The sequence below is a fragment of the Drosophila ficusphila genome, unplaced genomic scaffold (assembly GCF_018152265.1).
Source record: "Drosophila ficusphila isolate 14025-0441.05 unplaced genomic scaffold, ASM1815226v1 contig_791, whole genome shotgun sequence".
Lineage (NCBI taxonomy): Eukaryota > Metazoa > Arthropoda > Insecta > Diptera > Drosophilidae > Drosophila > Drosophila ficusphila.
Window position 1 is genome coordinate 15,521,364 of NW_025064737.1, and position 17,474 is coordinate 15,538,837.

The window sequence follows — 17,474 nt, forward strand, 5'->3', positions numbered from 1 at the left end:
TTTACCTAGGCTACAGTTGCAAACATTTCCCTTTTCGCCGCTCTTCCCCACAGCTTTCCCTGTTTGTTTGTACAAATTATTATGAATGATAATTTTGTCTGTCGCATTTTTCATGCATTTTTCCCTCTCTGACGCTTTTATGGCCTCCATTGTTGTTTTAATGTCTGTGGCTTTGTTTTATGAATTTTATAATTAATTGTGTTTGACATATTTTATATGCTTTTGGTTTTGTTTTTTCTTTCCTCCCCTTTTTAACGCTTTGATTGATTTTGCCTAATATTTTGCAATTTATAATGACGGTGAAACTGCATTCGTTAGTTAATGAACAAAGGATCGGGAAATGGGTATTGCAATTAATATTTGGCATGCCATTAAAAGTTTAAAAAGCATTTAACATAATTGCGGCCAGCTTTTAACTTTTCTTTAACTTTGTTCTGCTGTTGTCATATTAATTAATCGAATGATTTTAATAAAGCTAGCTGGGGGCACATTTCCTAATGGCGTCATTAATTAATTGATAATAAATTGATTATAATTTCTAACTAAAATCAAAACAAAAAAAAAGGTATCCTTTTGGCATGTACATATTATAAATGCTAGTGTATTATAATACACATATAATTTCTGTAGAAAGATTTTGCCACCAAATAAAAAAAGGTTGGCAACAAAAAAAGTTTCTGATGAATATTTTGTAAGTAGAAACAATATACATCTTTAAGTAATTATTAAAGCCACTTTATTCAGCCTACCACAATGGAATAAATAAAACTCCTGTTCTCCATCACCTTGCGTTCAGCTTGTCTTTGTCATCGTATTTAATTCCGTTTCTTTTAATTATCTCTGATACAATTATTGAGTTTAACCTCAGCAACCACACGAAGGCAGTCACTGTCAGGACAGAAAACATTTGTATTGTAATTGTCATTTGGGTCGAGTGAACTTCCACATATGTAACTGTAACTGTCGCTTGTCGCTGGCATATTTTGGCCAAGAAGACAAATGACAAAAGACAATTAGCTAACTGAAGGCAGGAGGAAGCCTCTTAGACTTTTCGGCAATGCGAGTTGGTTTTAATTAAAAGCAGATTAGCATTGCGCGTGCAGCGAATTTGCGTGGGAACCGCCAGCCCAGCCACCCACTTTCCACCGAAACGATTGCCACCCCCATTTTCCGCCTTTTTTCTGAATGGAATGGGAAGGAGATGGGATGGAAGAGGATGGGGATGGGATAGGCTGGGTTGGGCACTCAAACTCACTAGCTTGTTACGCCATTTCAGGCATCTCAGGCGCATTTGTCTGGAGACATTGACAATGACAGCGGCTCAAGAGTTGGCTATATACTCGCCATATAGTATGGTATATCCGCGTGTGTCTGTGTGGGGTTAACTGTCGCAGACAATTGCCGGAATAAAGCCAACGCCACCTCGAGTGCCACCTCCTCTGGGCTTCTTTGCATTCTCACTCCTGCCACAGCGGCTCTCGTTACTTTTAATTCCAGTGCTTGAATGGAACATTTTTATGCACGCTTCTCGCATGCAACACGACTCGAAAGGGGGAGCCGGAAAAACACGAGCGTACTTACTTTACCGCTGCTTTTAAAAAAAGTCCTTCTTAGTTGTGAAATATTGAAATTTTATTTAAAAGCAACAGAAGATAAGTAAGTGGCCTATCAATAAATTCGCTGAGTAATCTAATATTAATTTGCTTTCAGACAAGTTCAACACCTTTTAAGTGCACTAAACATGTCTTATTAAATTTAACAATGTAACGTTTAAGACTTAATGCTTCTAATCAACAGAGATTAGTTTTCTTGTCTTAAGGCTGCCCAATTTTAATTGATTTTGTGGCTAGTTTAAGCCATGTATTGATGTTTCATATTTAATAGGAATATAAGCTATTTGAATGTGTGTCAGTTTATAGCTTGGCCATCTTTGATATTGAATTAATAATAATTTAATTAACAGTGCCATCAATTTTTAGAAGAATACAGTAGATTCTCTCAAGGCAAGTCACTTGTAAAGATTAACGATATAAATAAATTGAAAAGAGAATAAGTGCTTTAATGGAAAACGCATTCGAGACGGTAACGTAATTATACGCATAAACTCAAATTCAAATTAATTTTTGTAGAACTTCGGTTATTTTTCGCTAAGTGTGCAACTACTCCTTGTTACTCGCCACATCAGTCACCGCTCACTTGACACATTTCGCCTGCCATGACGCAATTGGCACGAAGACATGCCCAGCACATGGGCAATAAAAGTTGCAGGCGACTCCAGTTGTTGCTACTGTTGCTACTTCTGCTGTTTTTGTTGCTGCTGCTGCTGCTGCCGCTGCTGATGACTTAAAAATAGCTACAAGTTTTTCACACCAAATTGCCAGAGCGGCAGCCGCCAACAAATTGAAATGTTGATTTCAAAGTTTCGGTGCTCCAACGGGCCATCAGCTGTCAGGTGAGCATGAGGCCCAGATGGGCGAAAGTCCCTCGGATTGTCATAAATCTGTCGCCGCAGTCGATGACATTGATCCCTGGGTTGGTAATCTGGTATCTGGTGATACTACTGCCGTGGCGGAGGTGATGTCATCGATGGTGCAGCAGCATTAAGTCAGCGTCTCTTCCTGCTTCCCGCGGATGAAGCATTTAATTGCCCACTCGTTGTGTTCGCGCCAAGTCAAAGATTTTCACATCAGCTTAATTACTGCGACATCCACGTGCCCTTAACCCGTTGAATACGAGAGCTCAGAAATAGATTGTAGGTGCCTTAAAACAATTTAATACCTTTGCTTAAGCCCAAGGAAATTTGAAATTTTAGGTAATTTATTTGCATTATTAAAATGCTTTATTAAAAATGTTTTATATGGAGATTGCTCGCCTTTTCCTATTATATTTCAATCCATTTCAGAGAAAGCATGAGAAAACCAATTGAAACTCTTCTCAAAGAAAGTATTTATTCACTCGTTGGATTTCTCCACTCCTTGAGCAACACTTAATGGGTTAAATGGAGGGGCCAACGCAGCATTTTCGGAAGAGCTACATCGAATGGAAGACGAGCGAGCATCCGCCAGTTGGCTGCACTTCGCTGCACTTAATTGCCGCTGAAAACGCACAAATGCGCTTTTATTAAATACGCTTTAAAATTGATTTTGCACGGCCCACAATCGGCATGTGGTTAACCCCACTCCAGCGGACCGCCCATAATTTAACCCCCCTCATGTGGCAACTTTCCCACATTTGCGGTTTCCTCTGACGCTGAGCCTTTTGCATGAATGGCCTTTATTCATAATCATATTTTGTAAATTCATACGCATTTATTTTTGTTTCGCCGCTCGCTCACTGGCTTTTGCTTTTTTTCCGCTGATTTTGCGCTGGCAACTTGACTTTGAATCTTTGCGCTGCTGGCTGGCTTCTGTTTCCACTTTTGATGCCCCGCGAATTAATTAAAAGCCCCGCCCCGAAGTTTGCGAGAACAACGTGCATTGTTGTTGAGGCTGCCACGCCCGTTTTAGCATTAAATCCGCGATTCGCCGAGCGTGCGAAATTTATAAATGGGGCAAAAAGAGACAACTGAAATGCTGAGGAACTTTTGAGTTATTCTATGGTTTTTGCGGAGCTCCAGTCACAAATAGGATCTGCAGGCTACGACCTAATGGAAGGGCTGCTCCTTCCCCTCCCTTCTTGTCCTTCTATCAAAATTTCAGGAACTGATTCCAGAACTCAGCCCTTGACCCCCAGCTAATAACATTTGGCCTTTTCCTTTCCTTTTGCTTGCTTTTTTCTCTGGCCAAATCTCACACAAAATCCAATTACGTAACGAGAAGGAAACCCCCGACTAAGGTCGAAATTCACTCAACCACCCACACACACACACACTCTAACGAACACACACACACAGAGCACTTGAAATCCAATTTTCATAATAAGCATGGAGAAAAAGAAGGACTAACGGATGCGAATTTAATAATAATATAATTTCGGCACAATTATCTCAACAAATTAAGCCAAACCGCCGAGCAGTTCAGTTCAAGTGAGCAGATCTAACAGGGTTCTGCTGGTGTTTTTTGTTGGTGTTGTTTTGGGTGGGTTTTTCTGGGTGGTTTTTATGCCGGGTGGTGTCGGTGCCGTGCCGCTGACTCTTTTTTGACCCACAACGACAGCTCATTTTGCGGGCACATGGGCCTGAGGTCGGGCCCTCGTTCTATGTAATTAAATTGAAATTTCAATATTGCGAGTGGCCTGGCTTTCACCAGAGGAGTGGCTGTAGGGGAGTCAAGCACCAAGGACCAGGGACCAAGGACCAAGCACCCGGAGCTCCTCCCGCTGCCGCCGGAGAGAGAGATTCCGGCGGAGGACCAGCCAGCTGTCGTCGGCGTCGCGTTCGGCGAAACTCGCCTGATTTATAAGCAGTGGCCAAAAATGCTGCAAAATTAAAGTGTAATTTATGTGGCAGCCTCTCGCATATCCTGCGGATCCTGTTTATCCGCCAAGTGCGTGAGTTGGCCGCTGCTAGGCGACCTTGCCAGTCGACCCGGCACTCATGGGCCTACGCGGCAAAGAAAAAAACATTCAGAATTGCCTTAAAAAAAATACTTAAGTAATTAAGAAAATCTAAAATATGTTGAACAACCTCTTTAGCTAAAAATATAATTTAATTAGTATGCAGTATTTGTAGTAATAAAGCATTTCAATTCATATTGATTGAAACAGTCAACCTTTTTTTAATTCGTAAGAAGTGTTATTATATTGAAAAGTTTTTTATATGTTTTATTATAAGTATTGTCACCCATTTAATTTCCTACTTTTTTCTTCAGTGCACGAATCAGCGATGTATGGGAAAAAATAAAAATACTTGGCGGGCTTAATGTTGCCTGGCCAACTTTGACCCGCCAGCACTTCACCTGACGCCCCACCGGCCACCACCCCACCACCCAAACAACCACCCACCAGAAAGGACCCCACCCATACGCAAAGTGTTAATGTGTTTATGGGGCTGGTGACTCCGCCATACGTCCTTTCGTAGACCTGCGAAGCCCCTTCCCCCTTCGACTTCCTCCCGCTTCGAGTGTCCTTTGCTCTTTTGCGCCGTTTGCCACTTGAGTTATTTAAATTGCGTAAGTGGAGCTGGCAGCGGGGCCAGAAAAAAGATTGATAAAATATGTTAATTGCGCCTGTTGTGCCGTAAGGCCGAGTATCTGCAGCGGCGGCAGTTCTTGCATGAAATTGTCGCCAACAATGCTGAAAAGTTAATTTTCTTGGCACTCTGTTCCGTGAATTTAAGGCGTTTTAATTATGTTTATTGCATACCTCGCCACTCCAGTTCGCCGTTCGCAGTTCGCAGTTTGCCGTTCGCATCGCCGTTGCCATGGGTGTTTTCTTTGTTACCAAAGTCTGGCAGTCGGCAGAGCAAACTTGGTGCCATTGTGTTGTATATCAATGAGTTTATCTGCCCTGACCTGACTATCTGACCTGACCAGCTAATTAACCCAATTTCCCTGCAAACGATGGACGCCAATTCCAATTGCAATCACGTATCGCTGGTTTGCGGTCTGCATTCAATGAACCCATTAAATGTTTCGGTTCTAAGCAACGATAGCAAAATTGTTGCTTATCTATCGTTATATTTTATGTCTGTATTATATAATTTGCAAAACTCTGGATAAAATTGATTCTAATTGTTTAAAAGAAATTCATTTTTTGCGCTTAAAATTAAACACATTTCTTTATTGATTAGGTAAAAAAGGTTCTTTCAATAGTAATGCCTTATTTAACTCAGCCAGATGATTGAGTTATTAGTGTGTATAGACAACCGCAAATATTTAAAAGAGTTCGAATTTACTGACCGAAAATACCAAAACCAATTTAAGCCCACAACTCTCCACTCACGGACAAGTTATGCCTAATATTTAATGAGCAATTGTTGGCACACAGCGAGAGCAAGGGAAATGTGGATGTAAATGAATTTTTGGGCGGTTGGGTAAATGGTAAACTATCCCCAAACCAAACACAAATCGCCGACGAGTGAGCAAAGTTTGCCGCCCACCTGCTGTGTTGATTGTTCCAAATAACCAGCAATTATTTCAATTATAACTCGCTTTCAGCAGAGATGGTGGGACAGTAATACGTCGGCAGAATTCCCTTGCAAATCTCAAGGCCTTGTTAAACATAATTGGTACGCCTGGTTGTCTAGTTCAGACTATCTTGTTTATCGAGAAAGTTATTGATTCTAAAGTTGCATGATTGCATTAAGCTGTAAGCTTGGCTTGGAAAATATAAGCAGCTCACTGGGTAAAAATGCTAGAAATAAGAATACTTTCTAGAAATTTTAGAAAGCACTTTCTTAAATTTGTTGATCCTCACCCTATTTTCTAGGTAAAGTGCGACATTCACACAAAATCAACAATTTAAATATAGTATAGCAAATACGTTTGGACCGCTTTCACGCTTGACCCGCAATCAACACATTGCTAAGTTTAACCTTTGACTCGAGCACATACACAGTTAAACTCATTGACAAACACACACAAATACGCATTCGAGTCCTTTCGGGCCGAAAGTTCCTTCTCTGTTATTGGCAGCCAATCGAAGGCAGTCTTTTCCCTCCTCGTCGGCAATTATTCGTGAGGTTTGCATCTGTTATGCTTGGCTGGGGTCCCTAAAAACCGAGGGTTACATAATCAAAAGCCAGGCGGCTGGGGCGACAAAAACAAGTAACCGATTCGGGGCATCTTTTATGTAGCTTGACTTTTGCCAGCGATCCGAAGCAGACCAAAAATAAAACTTCCGAGATGTTGTTCTTGTGTGTGTGTGTAGAAAGCACTCTATTCACGTATGTTTAGTACAGCAAAGGTAAAAATAGTATCTTTAAAAATGATAATTAATTTGATTATCATCAAATCAAATGATTCATTAATTTGTATTTAATAAATTTATTTTTGTATGAAAACAATAAAAACTTGTATAGATATGGTTTATGTAATATATCAATATTTAAAAAAATATCATCAGCACTATTTTAATGGCCTTAGCTGTATGGTCTCTTGTGGGTGGAAGTGCGTGTGTGTTAGTGGCTTGTATATATCCTTCCTGCTCCTTTCCTGGCGTCTTTGGCTTTTGTTGACTCAATTTCCGTATTTAATGACCCGTTGCCAAATATGCCTGAAATTTTCAAACCGATTCCAGCTGCTGCACACATACGTATGTATATGTGTGAGGTCGCTTGGGGCTAGTGTGTGTGCGTGTGGTTTCCTGATTGAGTTCACCCAAAAATTCGGGGGTTTTTCAGTTTAAGAAGGCACACTTTTGGTCACTAAATCAACATTACACTTTACACGGAGCTAAAAACAAATGCAAGGGCTTAAGGGCTTGGCGGAATCATCAGAACATATTGCAGCCGCTAATGATTTCGATATCTGTAGCACTAGCAAGGACACAAACATCCATCCCATAAGCATTAACCGATTCTCGGACGTGGAATGAAAGCAAATAACCGAAATGCGATACGCAATTATAGCTTAATCCCTGGCAATAATCAAATGCTATAACCTCGTGAACAACAATAAGCAACATGTGTGTGTGTGGGTGTCGCATTGCTTTTGATAATGGCGCATAAATGTTTTTTAACAACGCCAAACAAAGGCAATCGCAAAGCCCCACAGAAAACCAAACCAAACCGAACCAAACCGAAACGAAACGAATAACGAAAATCAAAGGGGAGTTTGAGGACTGCAAATTGTGGGCAAAGCATCATGGCACATAAACAACAATAAACACGCTTGTCGACCTTCAGCAACCAACGGAAAGGGACCAGCCACCCACAGCCCACATTTGACCATATAATAGAGAATATATGGGAAATATTCACACGGCGAACAATAATAATAATATCAGTTAAACATTGTTATCAAAATTTTTCCAATGAAGTTAATGCCAGGATTGAATGTCTAAAAATAGTTCACAAAATTTGTTAAGACAACAATTTATACTTAACAAAGTATTTCTGTTTATTACACATGCGATTGTTAAATAAATTTAAATCTGTTTATTAAAAAATATTGTTTTTTACGAATGCTCTGATTTTTTCTGATTTTATAGAAACATTAAATTCTTTTCTGAATAATAAATGTTATATAAAGTTTTTCTCAGTGCAGCATCGAGTTGAGTTAGAAAGCGATTTTGGCATGCATGAGATGTCGTCGTCTTTTGTCCCTTGGTCGACTCTTGTTTTCAATCCTTTGCACAAATAAAGTTTTTATGATGGCTATTTGTAACCTTTTTGGATTTCCCACCGCCGTACTCAATACGGCCTAATAGCGGTTAGGTCCCTTTTTTCCCTACCCGGCTTTGATTTAAAAATATGTTTTATCCGTCCAATCATTTAAGGGGAATGTGATTGTGTCCCCATTTCGAAGACTGCGACTTTGTTGGGAAATAATTTCCACCCGATAACGTTGTCATCGTCTTGCGTCCTTTTTTACATTTCCTTTTCTGATATTTGAGAAACCTGCAACACTGCATATTTTCACATTTCCCGTTCGCTTTAATTCACAATTGCTATTAAATGCAGCTTTTTATGGTCATTAAAATCTACCTCCTGCTGTCTGAAATAATATTTGTGTTGTGGTGCCATTTTTTAATATTTATTATACTGCTTAAATACATAATTATTTTGTATTAATTACTGTTTATTTTTGTTTGGCTGTCTGAGTGCCCTGATTTATTTGTTAGTTTGAATCGATGGCAGTTGGCCTTTTAAGTTGCTTGTTTGTTTTCGTAATATTTTAATTATGAGTTTACTCATTCATACAGAGTGAATGATTTCATGGCGTTTTTATTGCCACAAATAACTCTTTGAGTAAAGTAAAGCTACAGAAGAAACTTTTTATGTCTGGTCATAACTTAATGTGTCCGTTAAACCAAGTTTTTTATACTCTATGCCTATTGTGTAATCCACCTTCATTCTTTGTCGATGTCCAAACATGTTTTTCCTTTGAAATTGTCGCACAAAAGGAATTATGTGCTTATATGTGATAAATTCCTTTGGCGTAATACCAAAAGTTTTTGGTTGTATGTTCATAATTTGTAGCGCTACATAAAAAAAGCCATGTAAAACTACTAAAAAGCAAGTTGGGATGACAACAAACTAACTAGCAACGATGAAGTAAGTCAATGCGAAATGAATGAATTGTTGTTAACTGGCAAATCAAAATGTGTCAATAAAAAACCATAAAAATATGATTCAAGTCGTGCGTGATGAGCAGAGATCACAGCTTTTTCCCTCATTTTCTCAAAGTTTCTTTTGGTTCATCAACGACAACATGAGCATTATTGTCATTCGCATTTGAATCTTATCAATGTATGAGTGCCATATATGCACTGAGAGAAAGAAAAATAGAATAAGTAGGAACAATATAAGCCGCACCATTTGTTCTTGATATTGCAAATTTAACAATTAAATATTATATAAGTTGTTTTTAGAAAACTTTGAACAAATACATAAATAGAAATATATAATTTTTTTTTCGCAGTGCACACATACAGTAGCGTGTTTGTCACACATATCCAGTAAATTTACATTTTTATCGAAAAAGTTTCTCTCCGATGTTTTGCTGCTGCTGCTCCACCAAGGCGGAAATATCAAAAATAAATCTCTGGCTTGTTTCCGTTGTTAGAATGCGAATAACAGCGTCTAACGCTTGTAATTGGCACACACAGACACAGGCGAACACAGATGTAAACACATACACATACACCAACACACATTTGAAACAAAAACATCAATTTGCGACTTTTAATGGCATCATCATTGACTCAATCAGAAGTGGAACTTTCATTTGCCGCACATCCAATCTCTGTCAGAATCGAGGACGTAATACCAATGACAACCTATCCTTGTCTGCGTTTTATTCTAAGCTATCCGTTTTACGTCTTTTTTTATAATTCCTGTCGGTATATGAGAATAACAATGAGTTGTATTTTTAGCTTGAGTTTGTTATTTTTGCCCAGCTAATGACATTTCACAGAGCCCATTGTTTACCTGTCTGCAGTGACCCAGACATTCTTTGTTCAGTCTCTCGAACCCTCTTCCCAAAAACGTTTCTTCGATGGCAAATTAAATGATTTGCGACTCGGGCAAGTTACTCTTTTGGAGGTCGTCGCTATCTGATACTTTATGTGTCCCTTGTGGTTTTTGAAAGTAGGCCAGTATAGGTATTCCTTAGCAGACACCTTTTTCCAGTCGACTTCGATTTTGTCGAAGTTTGGCGAGGAAAAAGTTAGGCAGTGATGTTAGTCTCTAACAAAATTATAAACTCCTAAATATATATTTTAAAAATAATAAAAACACTCAATATAATGTAATCACTAACATACTTTAATGAATAATATGCACAGACAAATATTAAAATAATGAAATATATATTCTTAATAGAACTATTACGAGAACTTTTAACGGATTTAAATTGCTGAACTTGTAGGTTGTCTGTTTGTATTCCACAGCCATTTCTTCTGTCGTTGTTAAATAAAAGTTCCGTTGAAATGCCAAGCTAGCATCCCTGTTGCACATCGTTGTGTATTTGGTGTGTTTGCCTTTACGGCTTTATTGCCATTGTCTTGGGCTGTTGGAGCACGCTGCTTGTCAATTCCATGCTCCTGCATTAGTCACACAGAGCGTCCTGTGAGTAAAGCACCACGCTCCGATACCCATTACCCCCTCCAGTGGACGGACATAGCGGACAGTGCCATTCATTTTGCCTGTCATTCAGCTATTCATTGCGGGAAAACTCGCTCAATGCGACATGGAAACTGGCGTGGAAATGGCGTGGGAAAACAGGCGAGCTGGCGAAAACCTTGTTGTTTCGCTCGATCTTCAAACGCACTCCTTAGCTTTTCATTGCCTGGGCGTGAATTAGATGAGTGAGCCACACGAAATGGATAGCGTTCGATGGGCGAGCCACTCTTTGGTGGCCAAGAATCCGTTGGCATTTGATGGATGGCGACAGCTGAGGTCAGCTTGCGAAAGAGTTGAGCTTCAGACGGGTCAAATTGAAGGAAATAAATGTGGGAAATCTGCTTTGATTATGCAGAAAAATGTTCTGAATACTTGTTTAACATAAATTCATTCCTAATTTTTAATTACAGATACGGAGAGGATAGATAACTTTTTTATATTTTGTCTGCATTCCTTCTAATGTATATCATTCTCTCTCAGCTTCTCTTACTATTTAGTATCAATAACCATAGTTGGGAACTTTCCGCTATCTTATGTGGAAAGTGGCCCTTAACAACTTCGAAGCTGCGGCTTAATCAGACCATCAGTGGAAAAAATCGTTGGATCGTCGGGGAGAAATTAAAAACACTCATGCATAGATAATACCCAAGTCGTGCGGTGAGGAGTTTACCTAGCTGCGAGGAGCCCAAGTCGATAAGCCACTCGCGCGAGGGAAAATGTTGTTAGGAGGATGAAAAAACGCCGGAATAAAGCTGGTAGCTCTGGCCATATTTACGTAAGCTTAAATCGCACCATGTGTCCATGTGTAAGCGAGTGTGTGTTAGTGTGTGCGAGGAGCTGGGGTCCGCCATGTGTTGCAAATTTCTGCAGCTTCTTGCTGTGCGCGCTCTGTTCCCTGCTCTCGAATAAACTAGGCGGCCACAGTGCGTATGAGTTATGCAGATAACGCTCAGCGCAGCTCGAAAGCGACAGCGGCTGGCTGGGCGACCGCAGAAAGTGTTTTACTCAAAGGCATCGTAACTCTTTGCGGTGCCTCCTTCATTCCCTCTTTCTCCACTTTCTCCGGAAAAGCTTCTAGCTGTACAGTGGGAAAATATCATCAAGAGATGGAAATCACTTCCCCTTAAATAAAATATCGGAATTCCCTTTATAAAAAACATTTAAATGGTCTTATAAAATTTATTTAAGCTAGATAGCTTATAGAAATAAAGGAAATTCGTATGTAACCTTAAATTGAAACTATAGTTTTAGTTTGATAGATATTGGCCCCACTCCTTTGAATGGAATTATATTGCTTCTTACACTGCCAGTTTCATACACATTTCTCTCTGTACCCCGTTTCACTCACTTTTCCGGCAACTTCAATTTCTGTATCTCAGAAACGTGCTGAATTATTGGCAACTTGGGTAGTGAGCAACGAAAAAGAAAGGGACAAAGTCGTGCATTCTGCTTTGACTTGACAAAAGTTTCCCGCTCCGTTTTTTTCAGCTAGATCATATTTTTTATCTGTGCTGCGCGCGTAGCTGCTCAAATTTAAATTAAAACTTCGGTACTTTTGCATTTTATCCTTGACTTTATGACTTTGGGTTAACATGGCAATGGAGTGATGCCGCTGCTCAGCTTGGCATTTGGCTCATTTCCCAAGGAAAAAAGGGCGGCGGGATGCGTGTGAAACTTTGTGTCGACATTTTGCGGTTGTAAAGCGTCAAACGCTTAAAACTTAAATAGTTTCTCCTCCTCTTGTTGCTTCGTTATTTTTTATCATTTTATTTTGAATGGAAACGTTTTTGCCTTTATCGCTCAAGTTTGAGAGCTTTGGTTTTGCATTAAAAAAGTTTGACTACGATTTTTCAACCTTCCCCCAAAATCCCCATAAATACTCTCAGCGTTTCGCTTAATTTTATTAAAATTTTGCATATTTCTGTAATTTTTTTTTGCGACAGCCACAGATATTTTTTATGAGGGCAGTACGGCATTTTTGAGTGTTTCCTTATCGTGGTGCTAAAATGCGAAGTGCTTATTTGAATATTTTATAAATTTTTCATTCGCGCCTTATTTCGCAAAATATTTTCGCACACATTCTTTGGACAACTTTGACATTGAAGCGTGCGCATGTGTGTGTATGGGCATGTTTCGATGTTTGCGTGTGTGTGTGGGTGTACTTTCTCCGCTCAGTGATGTGTGTGTGTGTGTGGCTATATGCTAAATGTCTGAAACACGTCTGTCTGGTTGCTAAAGGCCAGCACACATTATGCTCCGGTCCTGGCTCCTGCACTTGCCCCAGGACCCTCTTCTCCAAAACCCTCCCCCTCTCCATTTTCCCCTCGGCCGCAGAGTAAATTTGCATACACACCAACGCACAAGACGGGCGTGTGTGGTTTGGCATTCATTTTCAGTTGAAATTTATGCAATGGCTTAAATAAGCGCAAAAATGCCATTTTACCCACAGCAAGTGACAAAATGTATGTTTCGCCGGGCATAAAAAATAATAATTATGCAATGAACATAATACATTTTCGAGAATACATTCTTCGAAGTGAAATGCAGAAAGCCGGAAGGCAGCCACAGTAAAAAATATTTTAATCAAGATTTAATATATGTTCAGATATGTTTCATGTGTTAATATAAAGTCATTTCTGTATAATTGTTTAATGTTTAATATTTATACTCTGGTTTCCCAAGTGGTTATTCACTAGCCATCTTATGAGATTCTAGTACTAATTTAATATTCCATTTAGGCCTTATTTTTGCTTGTGCAGTAAAATGTACGGAGAACTATTTTGATTTTTTTTATTGCATTGTAAATAGAGTAGCAGGTGCTTGAGTATTTTTGGGCAAAGTGAAACTTTATGCAATTGGTAAAATGTTTTCAACAGCATTTGCATTTCCCTGTGGCCTTTGGGCCACTCTAGACATCGGACATTGGGCAGTGGGTATTTACACATTTGTCATGAGCATGAGCACTTCTCAACCGGAGACCACCGACCGCATTTAGTTTCGTTGTTGATTAAGTGTCAGAGTGCAAGTTGCGGCCGGGAAAACTTTGTCTTTGGTCTTGGCCAGGCTAGAGCCATGCGTTCTTAATAAAAACAAGATGTTTGGTTTTATCTGGCACCTTCCTGAAGCATCGTTCCCCTGCCAGTTGCGCCCACAACTCCGCAGAGTTGAAGACAAACATGTTCGGGGCCAACGTGTCGTATACTTGATTTTATATGCAAAGTACTTGCAGCGTTTTATGTGAGATTCAATTTCCCACACCGCTTCAATGCTTTGCCCTGCTGCTTATGCAAAATCAATAAAAAGCATGCGGAAAATGGGAGAAAAGCAGAGTGCAGGGAAAATATTTACGCATGTCAAAGGGTTTATAACACCTAACCGGTGTGTCTGTCCCCCGGCAAAATCGAATCCAACTGAAGACAAAGTGAGAGCGGTACAAAGATGTGATGTGATGCGATGTGATGGCTCAATTTCGAGAGAAAGAGTTTGGGGGCCATCAGAAATCAATTTCCTGTGGCGCCAAAAGGGAAAGCGTAAAACTTTTCCCAAAAAGTTAAAGCCAAGATAAAGGAAAGGAAAGTTCTCCCTTCGCTGGCAACTTTTACCTGTCGCTTTCGCAATAAAAACATTGCCAGCTGCTGCCACAATCAGTCAAACAATCAATAGTTTGATTAGGTTTCTCTGCCACATGTTGACTTTAAGCGAAAAATTAGCCGTAAGCCCCCGTTTCCCCGCCCACAGTCCACCGTCACCGAAAAACTTTTGCGCCACCCCTGCCACAACAAATAAACAGCAACAAAAAATAAACGAAAAAAAAGGAAACTTTGAACTGTTGCCGGTTATCTGTGTGTATGGGGCATAGAAAACTTTTAGATACAAAGAAACAAAAAATAAATATATTTAGAGATAGAAGGGGCATACATATGCTTACTGCCCGTGGCACTCGAGTTGACATTTATACGAGCCGTGCAACAAGAAAAACAACTCAAAGTCAAAATGGCCAAAATATGCACATAAATTTCATTTTCAAAATAAGAACAACAAGTCGTAGGAGAAGCTGGAACTGAAAATGAAAATGGAACCGGAAAAGTTGCAAATGTGCAGAGATAAGCGCATGCTGCAAAACAACATCAACTGGCATACTGAGATGTAATGAAATTAAACAAATTGCCGGGGCTTTAGCCTGGCTACCTGCCTTTTGAATCATTGTCAGCGAGTGGCAAACTTTTTTCCACCTCGTCCCCTGACAAATCCCACGACATACAAATGAGTTGTCTTGCTGGTTGGGGGAGGAAAAAAGGGGGGAAAAGTACGGAAAATACAGAAAATAGGGAAAATAAGGAAGCGGCTGCTGCTGCTGCTGTTTCTGTTGCTGCTGCACAGCAAACGACAATTCATGTAAATTGCTTAATTTATTAGACTTTTTCAGGGAAAAGCAGAGGTTCGTCCTTACCACCACTGCCACTCCCACTCCCCTCGGAAAAGCTTCCTGACTTTGACAGCGTCGCGACTTTGGCTTAAGTATTAGCAATTGTTGTTGCTGCCGGCTTTTCTATTTGCGCTCTGCTACAATTTCCTGACTGCCTTTTGTCTCGATGGAAAAAAGTTTCACAGCAGCAGCCCTGTTTTTTCTTCTCATTTTCCTCTTGGTTCAGTACGGTTCGGTTTGGTTCGGCTTGGTGTTTTCTGTGTTCTGCGAATTTGTTATCTTAATTCATGTCATTTAAAACAGCGAAAGAAACGCAGAAAAGTCTGCCACCATTTGTTTCTAAATAAAACTCAAGGCAATTGAATTCATGGCGTTCAGGTGAAGGGGGAGGGCATGGCAAACTTTTGTGTAATACGCGGACAGATTAAAAGTTTTTTTCCAAAACCCCCCAACCCTCCCTTCCTAGAAAATATTACGTATACGCCGCCTGTGTCGAGCTCTCGACTCACGTTACGCATACGCCTCGTTGGCTGGCGCGGAAAACGCGGAGCAGCGTGGATTCGAGCCGTGTCAGCTTAATGGCAGCATTCATACAAATCACAGTAGCCCGCCCGCCGCTTCCGGGCTGCCATTGCACTTTTCAGTGTGCTGCCTTCTTGTTTTCCATGTTCCTAGTTTTTTTCGCCCAGCTTTTCGGGGGCTGCAGCATGAATTTATACGTCAGAAATTCAAGAAAATGCACAGGAAAAGAGGCGGAAAACAGCGCGCCAGCATAAAGTGCAAGAAAAGCGCGCCGCACTCACGAACCCTTGGAAGCATGGAAACACATGGCATTACTACAACAACAACCTACAAAAAACTAGGTTACAAGTTGCAACGTGAAACTTTGACGTGTTGTTTGAATATTTTTAAAGTAGCAGAGGTCCCCTTTAAATTTTATAGTGAAGTGAAAACATACCCAGTTGTGCAGAAAATACTGGTTGACTGTTAAGTGAGGAAAATTCCAAAGGCTGCGTTTATGTATCGTAAGTTTGGAGCTCGTGGATCACTCGCTTTTTCACAAATACGCGACGTCACTCGGTTGTCTTTCGTCACTTTTGCCGGCTTGGCCAGAACTGCTTCGCTTTGTTAACTATTTTCAACTGGCAAACGATTTCTTGGCCCCCGACTTTGCTGGGATTTTCCGCAATTCGCCGCAGCAGCTTCGTGGGAAAAATCCGAAGTGTTCGTCTCAAGAGAGATGTCGGGGATTTTTCCCGACTTTCTCTTCGCTGGTATAACAGTTTTTCCTGCTCCAGTTTTTCGTCCTGGCGTCTGTGTGTGAAATTGTGTCATTAGGTGCATTTGTTTTCGTTCTCCTGACCACCCAGCACCACCCCCTCTCAGCCTTAAACCACTCCCTCAACCCCTAAACCCTTAACATCCTTCTGTTGTTGCTGTTTATTTGCTTCATCTTCATGCCGTGTCACTTTTCGAGTGCGAGTGTGTGTCAACCTGGCGCCGCTCATCTAACTAAATGCCAACAATTATGTTTTGGAGTCTCATTAGTTGCAACTTAAAGTGTTCTAATGTGTTGCCGTGTGTGAAGAACGATGCCGTTAATGATGTAAGCGGCAGCTGTGAGCTGGATACTGAAAGCTGGATACTGAATGCTGGAAAGCAGAAAGCTGAAAACCGAGCGCCGAGAGCCAACAGATGCCAGCGGAATCGAGTCAAGAGGGCTCTATATGCCCCCACATATATATATATATATATTTTGGGGTCGAGTTCGTGCCACGCGGCGTTTTGTTAATTGGTTTTACCTGACCACACTGCGCAAACTAATTGATGTTATTAAAGTAATGAATTTATAGCCGGGAAATTAAGTTAATAATAAGATATCTGGATTTACTATGGTAAATTTCGTGATTTACTTTTATTTATCTATGTTCTCGATATGTTCTCTCAGTTATTTCACACAAATCAATTTTGGTTAAATTTTGAATTTTATCCTCTTTAGATAATTATCAATATATCGTTTTAATTACTGAACATTTGATATAAAATAATTAAGAGGCTTATTTTGTTTGAGTATTGAAATAAAAATTTTATATTTATATGTGTTGGAGTTTTCATGTAAAGACTTAAAGTTATTTGATTTAATATCAACTGCCAAGTAAGTAATTGGTTCACAAGAGTTGGAAATCACATTTACATTTGCATTTACATTTCACTTAGAGTTAAAGCCTTGTCTTTTTGGTTTGTGCAGCAAATCGAGTATGGAAATTTTTATATATTCTCCTGTGCCCGGTGGCCCAAAGGACCCGATGACAATGCCATGCCACT

At 40.1% G+C, this 17,474-nt stretch overlaps 2 protein-coding genes across 2 annotated transcripts in view; one reads left to right on the plus strand and one right to left on the minus strand.

The window, feature by feature from the left end:
- LOC108092172 overlaps nt 1–16,268 on the minus strand; it is a 35,700-nt gene extending 19,432 nt beyond the window's left edge. Inside the window, exon 1 of the mRNA XM_017191694.2 lies at nt 16,108–16,268. The gene's annotated coding sequence lies outside the window, so the exon portion shown is untranslated. The remainder of the gene's footprint in view (nt 1–16,107) is intronic.
- A 397-nt stretch (nt 16,269–16,665) lies between these two features.
- Nucleotides 16,666–17,172, plus strand: LOC108091966. Its single transcript, XM_017191374.2, has 2 exons — nt 16,666–16,860; nt 17,149–17,172. Exons 1-2 carry the CDS (start codon nt 16,666–16,668, stop codon nt 17,170–17,172), a joined length of 219 nt encoding a protein of 72 aa, XP_017046863.2.
- Nucleotides 17,173–17,474: the final 302 nt, after the last annotated feature.

Coding starts and splice junctions, on each gene's coding strand:
- LOC108091966 (XM_017191374.2), top strand. CDS start 16,666: ATGCCAACAATTATGTTTTGGAGTCTCATTAGTTGCAACTTAAAGTGT. Junction 16,861..17,148: donor ACAGATGCCAGCGGAATCGA/GTCAAGAGGGCT, acceptor TATCCTCTTTAG/ATAATTATCAATATATCGTT.